Genomic DNA, 13,403 nt, shown 5'->3' on the forward strand with positions numbered 1-13,403 from the left:
TCATTCTTTCTTTTGATTTCCTGTCTTCCTGGATTTTTCTCTGTGTCAGTTTATGCTCTCTTGGAGTCCTGTCTTGGTATTGAGTTGCTTCTCTTGCTGCCTCCCTCTCTTTCTCTACTCCCCAACTGAATCATCCTGCCCGTGGGTAACTTCACTTTCTAACTTAATTCAATCACAACACGAAATGAGTTTAATGTAATGCTCGCTAGCAGAAATCCTATTCATCTTGATTTTAACTGTGTGTAAACCGAAACTGCTATCTGCCCTCAGTTACACTGATACGCTGTATGCCAATCCAGGAGCTGTATCCCCCGAAGACTGGATTCAAATGATGATGTTTTGAAGGAAACAACCAACACATTTTATATCTTATGTCTGTATCTTCTGTGGCCCTCAGTATCCCATAATCCATTGCAGGTTTGTCAACTGTGTATAGGAGCATTGGAGTGGCCGCATCAGTTTGTGAAATGGGGAAATATTACATGGCCGTGTCTTGTTTACCAGGTATTTGGTTCAGTTGGTCATCAGTCCCCTATAAATACATTACATCTGGACCAATGACAAAGCCACTACATGAGGTAAATAACGGAGGCCTGGCAAAAAAACTCCACAGTCTGTTTTTGTAAGTAGCCTGGACATCCATTTATCTCTAACACCAGGTCACAGGGTGTTAAAGCGCACTAACGCACCATTTATTTTGGTCTCTGTGCAGTTAGATGTCTAATTGAGGAAAGAAGCTGTTTCAGCTTCACATCCCACAAAGGACATATCAGCCCCCGAATTGGGAAACAGTGTGTGTCTTTCCAGATAGACAGATATTATCTAACATATTCAAGTCTTGACTGAACATGAACTTTTTTGAACAGCAGTTTAAAATTAAAATTGTTTTGACAATCTATAATTAGACATTACAGAAATGAGAAATTGAGAAATGTGCATTGTTTTTATAAATAAATTAATTAAATTAAATCTGTAGCCCATTTACCCACTGGGCTCAGCAAAGGATAACAGAAAAGTAAAATAAAAAAAAATACTTTCAAGATTGGGCTCAGCTCGATGGTTATAGAAGAAAGCTCCTGGCCTAATTCCTGGCTCAAGCGTCGATTGCTGTGATCCTGAGCATGATCTTGCATAGTCTATGGTCTGTCTTGTCAAACTGACCAATGCCTGGAGAAATTAAAGCACTGCAGCTGGTTAGAAACCATTACAATTAAGCTAGCAAGACTTATTTCTGCTAGAATAGAAACCTAACCAGAGGTGCAATTTCCAATCCAGTGGCTAGCTTTGAATTTCCAAAGTCTGCATGACCCAGTGTGTCTTTATCTAGATTTTCACCAGACCTCCTTGAGCTTGATAAGAAAGGGATTACATTATGCAAGACGCTGAGGCCCCTTTATGCAAACGTAACCTGCAACACTGTCTACACAGAAGGCATCGTGGGAGCAGCACGTTAGCAGAGCAGCAGTTCAGTCCACTGTCATTGTCTACACAGGATGCGTTCAGGCACAGTAGTGAGTGTAGGTTATCTGCCCAATCACTGTAAATAGAAGCGTAAAACGGAAGAAAATAGACTTGAAATTCAAACATCCGCTTTGGGTTGCGGTATACACGCGGGTGAAACTGTGTGTGTAAAAGGAGCTTAAATGCCTATATCAGCTGCAGGTTCCTAGTTCTTTCGCTGAACCTATATTCTGAATTTACTGTGAACGAGGTCAAGCAAAACACTGAATCTCTTCTTCAGGGATCAATAAAGTACCATAAAAGTGATGTCTAATTTGTATCTCAGAGTTCTGCATCTGCCAGATCTCTCTCTATTGAGCAGTTTACATATGACACTGGAAACAGGACTCTACTAAGACTGCTGTTTAGACTACTGCTGATTCCCTGTCACTCTTCATTTGTTTTTCTCTGAGCACAACTGTAACAAAGTTGGAACGCTTGCCTGTGTATGCCCTGAAAGGAGGCTGAGATGAAAGGCACGCGCTTATTTGTGTCCTTGCATCAACTATCTTTAAGTGACTCAATCATTAAAAAACAACTGTGAACGTGAAAGCAGCAGAACAGTCACGAACATCCAATTACTGAGAAACTGGACGTCAGTCAGGCTTGGCAGGATTGCCTAGATAGATCTTCTGAGATAGTCCGGTCCATTTGAATGCAAAACAATGCTCAAAAATCAACCACTTTCACTACATTAAATCCACTGCAGTTTCTAAAGTTGTATCCAGTCTTGATTACTACTAAGCAATCGATATAGCAGTTCCTTTGTCCAAAGGTCTAAAACTGAAGATATGAGATAAGCATGCTTTGTGAGACACAGCCTGAAAAGATTATATTGAACCTTGTTCAACACAAGGAAAAAACTAGTAGAAGCACAGCAGTTTTTTTTCTTGAATCTAATTTGTATTTGGAGGAGAAATCATACCCAAGAGAACACAAGAACTACTGCTAGTGTCTCTTCTTGTACGGCTGTTAAATTACTCCTCACTAACAGACATTTTTTTGAGTGCAAATTGTAACTTACGCTCAGCAATCATAAGTGGTGGATAGAAGAGGAAGTAGCCCACCAGCTCAGCTGACAGCTGACCAAGGAGGTTTGAGGCAGTGGTGCCATTAAGGAAGAAAGTCCCATTCCTCACAGTGTAGACCAATGACACAGCAGGAGAGCCTGCAGCCTGGGAGACACTCAGCATCTGGGAGGACAAAAAAACAGGAAGAGTAGAGGCTCAGAGTCAGAAGAGGGCACAGAAAAACAAAGGTATAACCACATAAAACGTTTGGGATTACATTACTGTAATGTGCAAATCTTAAAGATTAGTACAAATCTTGTTCAACAAATAGACAGTAGAGATGACAAACATTTAAAAAAATCAATTGCTGTCTTGGATCAACAAATATGAAAATGATCAAGAAACGCAAAGGCTGGGAAATTGGCAAAGCGTGAAAGAGTGCAACAATAGTGGAGTATTAGCTATAATATAGGGTGCACTTTAATGTGGCAGCTCATTAAAATTATACAAACATTGCTTCCCTAAACACAATTCATTTGCATCTCAGAAGCTGCTCTTGTTTAAAAGGCAAAGCCTGAAGGGGACAATTTTGCACAAATTGCACACAGTTTGCATCTGTTTGACTCTGTCAAATCACCAAAACTACATAATGTAATATTGATGTGTAACAGGGGATAAAGTAAAGTTACAAATATTCTGATGATATCCTGAAAACAATATTAAGCAAACTTTTGTATCTAGCTTAACTTCTGTTTGGGTTGCTGAATGGTTCTGTATACATGCCACTGTCTAAAATCAGATCTCTATCAAAGTCAGACCTCAGACTGTTTTGATCCATTTAAGTACAATGATCAAATGACAAAGCCACTACACCAGAACACTACACTGCACACGTTTCAACCCTGGACTTATGTCACAAATCATAACATTACCACTGAAACAATAAGTAACTCATACACGGTGCTACACAACTGGTACCTGAACAGAGAGTCTGTTGTTGGTGTTGAGCACTTTGGCCTGTGCTTCAGAAAACACCTTCTCAAGCCTCTGCTCCATCATTTGAGAGAACCGACAGGACCGAGGATCATCGCCTGCTCCCACAAACTGCAGTACTGGAACATAAAAAAATAAAATGAGCTCACAAAACACTGGCAAAACGATTAATGGCATTTTTTTTTAGAAATCGTCAGGATGCTACAACACTGTGTTTTGCAATCTCTGGCAGTGTCATTTTTTTGGGAACAGTGACAATATGATATATATTATTTCAGGTCTTATCTACCTAAATTCTGAATAGACATGCAATATTGTAATTTCCTCGTCTGATGTGGTATCACAAGATTTATTTTATTTTATTAGTCCTCAAACCTAGTTTCCCCTGAAATTGCTCAAATAAATAACAGTAAGTCTCAAGCTGATCAACTTAATTTTGTCTTTAATCCTGACTGAACACTAGCTGACCTGTTTTCAGCTGGAAGCCTGTGGCTGGGCTGGATCTCCATAATGCAACTGGGAGGGGCAGGGCTGTTACCATGGGGAGGTACTGTCGCAGGTCTGAAATCAGCTTATCACGGCCATAGGAGTCCAAGCCTTCCAACACTACAGAGGGAGGGTAAACCATGTCCCCTCCAGTCACGTGATAAGCCACTGTCATGTTGGGAGAACCAAATACTGTCTCCACCTGAGAGGGTAACATAGAGAAGAGAATTACTAGAATTATTGTACAATAATTGCACAATGCTTATACCCAAGTGAACAATGAAGTTGATTAAAGAGTAACTTCAGCATCACTATTAACTATGTTCAGGTGTGGTCAGAAGTGTGATAATTGTCCCAATAACCACACCCATCAGCGATGTCACAGGTTTTGGAGTACACTTGTACATACAGCAAGGTGAGAAGTTAAACCACTGGGGCTAAAAGTTAAGTTATTCTTTAATCAAATGTACATTAATATATATTGAGATATATTTATCGAGATAAAGTAAAAAAATTGAAAACTCACTTGAGAAACCATTTGAAGGTGAAAATACGAGACAGGAAAGTCTAATCTAAACAGTGCTCCCATTCTAATCAACTGATTATCATTAGCAAAACATAGGAAATAAATACTCACAGAATAAAATCATAGATATACACATCATAAAACTACAGTATAATCCATAAAAAGGAACTTGATGCAAAAGTCATATATGCCCATTATTCCCATAAAGCTGTAATTTGCAGCATTGCAGCTTAATTGGCATCATTACCCATAATACAACCACAAATATTAAAGTGATAAACGACATAAAAACTCTCTGACGGTTGACACATTTTGTCTTGTGGTATCTATCATACTGTCAAAATGCGGAGGAACTTGCAAAAATTGCGGGAACTTGCAAAAACTGCAGTTTGATGAAAAAGAGAATAAAAAGCGATTCCCCAACACCCTGCTTTTTCATTGATGTTCACGTCACGTAATTACATCACTTCATAGCGTTCCCATGGTAACAGGGGAAAATGGCTGCTCTTGTGTTAAGTAAACGCAACATTTTTCAACTTTCTGCTAAGATATATGTGACTTTTTTGCAACAAAAATGCGGAGATTATGAAATCATGCAATCCCCGCATATTTTGCGCGGAAATCGGCAATTTATGCGGCGAAAGTGCGGCATATTTGAAAAAATGCGGGCCCAGCATAAATATGCGGACTTTGGCTGATTATGCATTGAATTATGCGATCGCATAATCACGTTTTTCTGGAGGGACTGAAATACTACCACAAGGTTCGAGAGTGATTTTCTACCTTTCAGATAGCCACTGGGTTTTATCCACTTTAATACAGTATGAAAATCACTTTCAGACTTGCATAAATTTGCCAAATACAGGTTATCCATGACAGTAAACAGAGACTAACCTTCTTTACTCTACTTCCACTGTCAAAGCCACTATTGTGTGGTCAAAATATAGACTGTTAAAGGTGCTCTAAGTGATGTGACATGTTTTTTAGGCTACAACATTTTTTGTCACATACAGCAAACATCTCCTCACTATGTGCTAACTGCCTGTCCTCTGAACACAACTGTAAAAAAACACAGTCTCTGTAGACAGCCCAGACTCCACAAACGGCAACAAAAACAAACAAAAACAAACTGCGCCAAACTGCACAATGATGGCTCAACCAGCTTCCTCTTGTCGGTTATCGGCTGGAACACTGTTTTTTTTTATGGTTTGTGGGGAAGGTTGGCGCAGTTTGTGGACCCTGGGCTGTCTTCAGAGACCGCGTTTTTTTACAGTGTGTTCAGGGGACAGGCAGCTAGCGGATAGTGAGGAGATGTTGTATGTGACGAAAAATGTTGCAGCCTAAAAAAACAAGTCACATTACTTAGAGCACCTTTAATATTAATGAATTTTACAGTCAATGGGTTAAAAGCATTGGCTGATTTGAAAGTTCTTTACAAATAGGCCTGTTTCCAGGAAGACATTTTGACATGTCACAGTCACACTTAAAGGGGTGGTTCAGAATTTTGGACATAGGACCTCATTTCCAAGTTAGCCAGTGTGTTATTTATCAGTGGAGACAGTTTTAAACACTTTTCATCCAGTCCTTCCAGTTGCAGAGTTCACTGGTGCTAGGCTAGCGCAAGTCAACAGTATCTGCTAGCCTGCCATTAAAAGCAGTCTTACACACTCCATAGTACACCCAAGGCAAATAAATTATAACGCCAGACTATCGATGTAAATGTCTGTTGATAGAATAATATTAGAAATAAAACTACCCTTGCATTTCAATGATCGCATTACATTTTGAGGAACTAGTTTCTCAGCAGCGGCGGAATTTTACTTATCTCCGGTTAGTAGTACCGCACCAAAAACTAAACAGAGAAGCGCACTCCAGTCGGGAAAGCATTGGATTGGAAACTAAGGACTAGGCAACATGGTGATTCACATTGGAAATTGCTAGCCCGTGTGCTTTCATGTAGTGGTAACGTTATGTGAGTTATAGCCTGGCAGAGTGGAATTAGTTGGAGCTCACAGCGGCAGGTAAATAAACTTGCGTTATTGTCATGTAAACCGGCTTTCTCGGTAGCCTAGGTAATATCACTCCGCCGTTGCTGTAGCCTACGCTACCAACTACAGGGAACAAAGTATAACTATTGCAATGCGATGCAAGGGTAGTTTTAATTCTAACATTATTCTATCAACAGACATTTACATCGATAGTCTGGCATTATAATTTATTTGCCTCGGGTGTACTGTGGAGTGTGTAAGATTGCTTTTAATGGCAGGCTAGCAGATACTGTTGACTGGCGCTAGCCTAGCACCAGCAAACTCTGCAACTGGAAGGACTGGATGAAAAGTGTTGAAAACTGTCTCCACTGATAAATAACACACTGGCTAACTTGGAAATGAGGTCCTATGTCCAAAATTCTGAACCACCTTTTAAACAGAACAGTCATTGTAATGTTACAGTATTAGGGCCTTTTCTACTGTGATAAGTCAAAATGGCTGCTGTGAAAAAAGACCTCTGAAACAAGTTTCCCATGCTGATGAAATAAAAGAAAAGAAACCATCCACTGCATAGAAGCTTGTAAATCAATCCAAAATCGTACGCATTCTTTGAAAGAATGGTGGATCATGGAGTAAAATATTTGTAGTTAGTCATCAAAAACCTATTGGTGATGTGGTTCTTTAGGCAGGATCAGAGGGTAGTGTCACTCAGTCATATTAGCTGAATGACAGGATACTGAACTGTATTGGATTGACGGAGCACTTCAAATGTGTATTCCAACTACTTGCTAATGAAAGCAACAGAAGAGAGAGAGAGAGAGAGATTATGGAATACAGATATGTGGGGAGAGAACCAGGAGGGACTGAAGTGGAGAGAAAGAGAGAGAAGAGAAACATGAGCGAGACATGGGAGAGACTGTTAAATAGGTAGTTTGGGACAAAAACGCCTTATGTTCCTTTACCTCTAACCCAAGAAGCCAGGTATCACTGTGTTCTCATTCTCACAGAAACGCTGTGTGTGTTTCCTAACTGCGTGCAACGTGTTTATCAGTAAGAGTTTGACTTTTTGGTGAACTCTACATAAACCAGAAAGGGAATGATGATAGATGTAGCAAACCTAGGTGTGTGTGTGTGTGTGTGTGTGTGTGTGTGTGTGTGTGTGTGTGTGTGTGTGTGTGTGTGTGTGTGTGTGTGTGTGTGTGTGTGTGTGTGTGTAGGAGAGGTGAAACCATTCAGGTCTGTTATTTAAACCTATCTGAAAGTCTGCGCTGACAAGGAGATCCATTGGCCAAAACGCTGAGAGCCTATCCTCTCTGTAGCTGAGACTCACCACTCTGCCTCCTCACAATTCGGCCGTGTTACAAGCTCTGTGAAAAGAGCCCTTTATTATCACTTCATCCTCTCCGGCTTCACCCATGTGAAGGTGTTATTAAGCGATTGCATTTCCAGCAAGCCAGATATCAGTAACACACCCACTAACTCTATCTCAAAGAGTGTGAAAGACTGCGAACAGATTAACCCAACGGATCTAGTCCATTTTCTTAAAGTTTCAAGTTAGTGGAGAAGACTAAGTACAAGACACAAAAATACTTTACTTTTATATATTCTTTAAAGGTGCAAATGGTTTTAGCCTTGTGGCTCAATTCATTTAGTCTATTTCTCATCATCTTTTTAGCATAAGTGCGACACATCGCTCTCCTCCCAACCATTTATAACCTATAATTAAACACAGAAGCAATTTCCCTTGCCAACAGCTTGCTTCCCATTGGATGAGAGAGCAGTGCTACTTAAAGGAACCCAAGCAATGTTCAAATGGGTGACAGAAGTGCACTGAAGCAAGACACCTTCAGAGACTACAGAGAGAGAGAGAGAGGGTGAACATGTGAGAGCATTGACCTTCACATGGGCAGGACGCATACACAGTCCTCACTCTCAATTATTTGATACTTCCACTTTGAGAAACACAACACGACGTATCACCGGATTATCAGATATACAACACACACACACACACACACACACACACACACACACACACACACACACAGATGAAGGCAGTCCAAACTACTGGAGACCAGGAGGAGAGAAACATGTTTTTGTAGGGAAGGAATCCCATTGCTGCTTCATCTATTTTCCCTACCAACTGTTTTTTACAACCTAATTTAATTCTAGCCATTGATTTATTTTCCCATGTTCAGTGTATGCAGAAAACATTTTACCAACTACCTAAAATCGTTATCTCTCTGTTTTACACACAAGCACAAACTATAGCGTCAAACACACATTTCTACTTCTCACTGACTGCATTTTAGCGTGGCTTCTCATAGCCAAGAGGTGCTCCTGATACAAAGTCAAATTGAGCAGAGGTATTAGAGCCTTATTAGAGAGAAATAATGGTTTTGGCACCGTGAGAACCATGATTGGTTCCACAAAGAGCTAATCCACAGACACGAAGATCATTGTGTGCACACTGGATCTGTTTGTCTCATTATTGCAGGGGAAATGCTAAGGTTGGTTTTCCTCCTGAGTTTTTGTTACACCATAATCTGGTGTGTCCACTGCTGTGGTAAGATTGCCTTTTGATGAAGTGTAGATAGATTCTTTCTGGTTGTTATGAAATATGAGGGAATTGGAGCAACAGTTCTCATCTATAGCACTGCTACAGCCCAAATCTGCTTCTTGTATTAGTGTTGGTACAGTTACTCAAATATGTGACATCACCCACTGCCTTCAGGGACACATTCACTCAACCTAATTTCTATATTAATCCTCATCTCTTCTCACATAGCCTACATGAGGGTCCTTGGCATAAGTGTTTAATTCACTCCACGCTAATAAACCTCCATATTTCTGGTGAGTGCTCAATTAGGAACCGTTCACTGTTCACTAGTGCTTGATTATTCAGCCATAATCGAGCAACAGTTTGGGCCTATAAAAAAGTAGCTGTCAATTAACAACTCAAATTTACACTTATTTAAACTGCGTCAAAGGAATAAAATGAGTGATTAACAGCAAATGTCTGACCTGTGCTTGGGCAAAGGTATCATTCAGAGCTTTTCGGAGGCCCTGACTTAACCCCCTTCGCAGGTTCTGCCTCTGAATGCTGTCCAGCCTGTTTCTTCTCACATAGATGGAAACAACTAAGAGAGATATTGAGACAGAGAGACAAAAAGAAGGAGAAACAAATACATACACAGGACAAAACATATTAGAGAAATAATACGATTTTACAACTTCATTGTTTGTCTAAGACTGTGGCAAAAGCATTGTTTACCTGTCTTCACCCACAATCTCTCTGTGATGTTGCACTGCTGTGGTGGAGCCTCTGTGGTGGTGGTAAAAGGGGAAGTTAAGATTGTGGTGGCCCCCCTGGGAGGGCTCGTTCTGGGGACAGGTGGTGTGAACGTTCTCCTGCTGGTCTGGGTCCTGGCGGTTGTGGTGGTTGTCGTTTTCCTGGTCACGGGTGCAGGCTGTGGTGTGGTAGTGGTGGCAAACTGTGTGGTTCCGGTGGTGACTCTTGGGGAAGACATGTTAGTGGTGGGGTGTTTACTTATGGTGGTTGACGCTACAGTTGTGGTGGTAAGGTGGACAGAGTCTGTTGGGATGTCCTGTTGAGGGGGCAGAGGTGATCCCTGAGATGTCCTCTCGGTGGGCCCAGCAGAAAGGGTAATTCTGTCTAATTGAGAGGGGGCTAGACTGGCTGCTTTTTCTTTGGGGATAGTGAGCGCAACTGCTCTGGATGTTCCAGCGGTTAAATCATCCGTCCCCGCCTCTGTAAGGACAAAAAATGTCTCAGTCACTTCCTCTGAGGGATCGAGATCTATTGATAAAGTCAGACTTGGTGATGGGGATGGAAATGTGGCTTTAACAGACACAGAGGAAGATTCAGTGCCTGGGTTCATGGTTGGTTTGACTGACAATATCTTACCCGCTGAATATAACGTTGATGATGACATTGACGTGGATGACACTTTATAAGACACTGAGGTGGGGGGTTTCATATGTAATGATGACTGTGTGAATGATTGTGGTGAAGTCTCTGAAGATGTTAATGATGATGAATGAAATGAAGATGATGGTCCCAGCTCTGTAAGAAGGGTCAACCCCCTCAGTTTCAAATCAGTTGTGCTATTGATATTATCAGTGTCAGAGAAATTGAGTGCAGGGTTGTTTGAAAGTGTGACAGCAGCATCAAATGCATATTGAAGAGAGTCAACATCTGGCAGAGGGGGGCCATGCTTGCTCTTATACACCAATGCAAGAGGAGAAGCTTTTGAAGATGTTGCAGAGTCAGTAGTTGCGTGAGAGAGGGGCAGAAAACCATCTGAACCCCATGCAGTGTTTACAGTGGCTCCTTGCTGTACATTGACATCCACAGCAGATATGAGATTAGCTGGGGACACATTCAGTTTCTGTTGTTTATATTCTGATGTGCCTTCAAAATGTGTAAAAGATGAATATTCTCCAACAGTTGTATATAATGAAATTGGATCACTGGTGACTACACTTGGATCAGTTAAATTCAATATATGCACATTACCCTCTTGTCCGTCCTCCAGCTCTGGATGTTCATACGACGGGCCATCTGCTTGTAAATGAGAATTTGCCCTATTTTCTAAATCAAAGGCAGTGCTTTGAAAAGACACACGCTTGGTGGCTTCCCACTTTGTATATGGTGCCATTAGTTTTGTGCCAAAGCTGAAAATAGCACTAAATGGTTCAATGCTGTTTTGTCCATCACTAGAGGAAGTAGTTGCAGCAGAGGAAGCAGTGGAGGGAATGCTTCTTTGTCTTCCTAAATAAAAAAATGATCTATCACTTCTCACACTGGTGATTGGTTCCTGAGAGCGGGAAGTAGAGTTTGTCCTCGGCGTCAGGATGATTTTAGGCCAGGTGGAAGGAGAAGACTGCTCAAAACGGCCCGTGTGTGTCACACCATCTTTACGAGAAATACTTTTTAAAGGTTCTAATGCAGCATCAGAAGCTACTGGAGAAAAAGGAATTTCAGTGGGAGATCCTTTACCAGAACCTTCAGAGCCTTTATTAAACATGAAGAAATCTTTCGTAGTTATGAAAGATGGAAAATAAGTTGTGAACTGCCCTAATGGAACACCCTTCTTATAAAACACAGTGTCTCTGATTACAGTAGACTCTTCATTTCCATTCAACAAAGGAGAAACTGAACTCTTTGCAGCATTTCTGTGGAAGCTCTCGGTAGGCTTCATGTGACCATCCGAGGCTGGTGACGTTTTACTGTTCCCTGGGTTTGTTTCCACTTCGAAAGGTATATTGCGACCAGCTCTCTCAAATTTTATGAAATGAGCAGAGATTTCAGCTGAGGAAACTGTCTGGGGCGATTTATTGGGGAGTGGAATTACACCAGATGTTGTATAAAACTTGTGGTGAAATGTAATTAAAGATCTTGTTTTAAAAGGTCTTTGTGAGGGAGTATGGGGCGATGAGGAGGTTTTGGGTTGGTCTGTCAAATTAGCCTCACTATTTGCAAACAGGCCAGTGTTGTTTGGGCTGTGGTTGAGAAACGAGGGCAATAATGATGTAGGCCGAGTGGTGTGTGAAAGACTTTTGTTTGTGGTTTTATAGGTCACATCCTTTGCTAAAGTAACTGGCACCGCTGAACCAGAAAGAGGCATTGTTCTACTGTTGGAGGAAAATATATTTTTTGCCGTTGTCCATCCTTTAGGTCCCTGAGTGATGCCCTTGGGAGACCTTGTTTGTGTAACAAGTTCGTGAACGTTTATGTCGCCATTACTTGGCAACTTAAGCAAATCTGACTCTGATGTGGAGGATGTTTTTCCCGTTCTGGTGATCAAACTGATGATGGAACCAGTGGTTGACTCCAGCCTCGGCCCTGTGAGTGAAAGTGAGTTGTTCGGGTGAGCTTGAGCAGAAATTAATGTGGGGTCTGCTCCGGCTATCTCTCCCTGGTTGTAATTTATATTGATGGTAGGGACTCTGGGGCTGCCATGACCCGCTGCCATCAGTAAATCACCAGTATTAGATGCATGCTCTGAGGACACCATGCCAGAGTGGATAGGTGTTAGCTCAGTGATTGCAGTTTCAGAGAGAGACATTTTACCTGCTGGAGTCTCATGGGGTCTGAAAGTGATTGCTGGTGATACAGTTGGATTTACAACATGTGAACTGAGAGGCGACATGGTTGTATCTCCAACGCTTTTGTGAACAGAAATCTGATTATCTACCTCTGTCTTTTTCGCATATGCTGTTTGATTTAACATCTGCTGTGTGACATGACTAGAAACTGAATAGCCTTTAGGATGGGCAGACAGCAGTGCTGATGTGGGATTTTGTAAAACTCCCCGCTGCCTTTGAACAGCTTGACTCTCTTGATTGGAGGGAAATAAGGGGCTAATTTCAAGATTATTGGCTGATACAGAGTTCATACCTGGGTTCTGGCTTTGAGTGGTTTTGTATAAAATCTTTAAAAGACTTTCTCCACGGTTAGGAGCAGAATATGATGTGTATGGGCTGGTTGCTGGTGTCTTGATCACTTTTGTGCTTGCACTACCTATGTATGCTCCACTCACTCCATAGATTTTATCCGCTGATGAGTACAATGAGTGTTTTGTCACTTCATTGCCCCTTTCAATGCTGGTTTTACTTGGAAAGTAAGATGGTGTGGTTATTGTGCTTTGCAGTCCCTGTGTAACAGCTGGGAGGACAACAACTGAATAAGTAGTGGAGTGTGCGAATGTTAGATGTTGGATGTTTGTCCAAGCCAGAGACCCTGCTGGTGATAATGTCTGAGGGGCCAGGCTGGACACAATCCTTTGTCTTTGAGATGGAGCAGCTTTGTTTATCCACCCAGCAGAAGATGATAGAGAAAATAGAGACACTACGGATGATAACACAGAGGAAGTG

General features: G+C 41.4%; 1 protein-coding gene across 1 annotated transcript in view; it reads right to left on the minus strand.

Annotated features, from left to right (window-relative positions):
* kiaa1549lb (KIAA1549-like b) overlaps positions 1–13,403 on the minus strand; it is a 64,898-nt gene that overhangs the window by 24,433 nt on the left and 27,062 nt on the right. Inside the window, exons 3-7 of the mRNA XM_028578912.1 lie at positions 9,778–10,275; positions 9,528–9,643; positions 3,972–4,191; positions 3,489–3,622; positions 2,525–2,693 (exon numbers count right to left, since the gene is read on the minus strand). Of these exons, the coding sequence (XP_028434713.1) occupies positions 2,525–2,693; positions 3,489–3,622; positions 3,972–4,191; positions 9,528–9,643; positions 9,778–10,275 (1,137 nt within the window). The remainder of the gene's footprint in view (positions 1–2,524; positions 2,694–3,488; positions 3,623–3,971; positions 4,192–9,527; positions 9,644–9,777; positions 10,276–13,403) is intronic.

This window comes from Perca flavescens, chromosome 1 (genome assembly GCF_004354835.1).
Source record: "Perca flavescens isolate YP-PL-M2 chromosome 1, PFLA_1.0, whole genome shotgun sequence".
In the NCBI taxonomy this organism is placed as follows: Eukaryota; Metazoa; Chordata; class Actinopteri; order Perciformes; family Percidae; genus Perca; species Perca flavescens.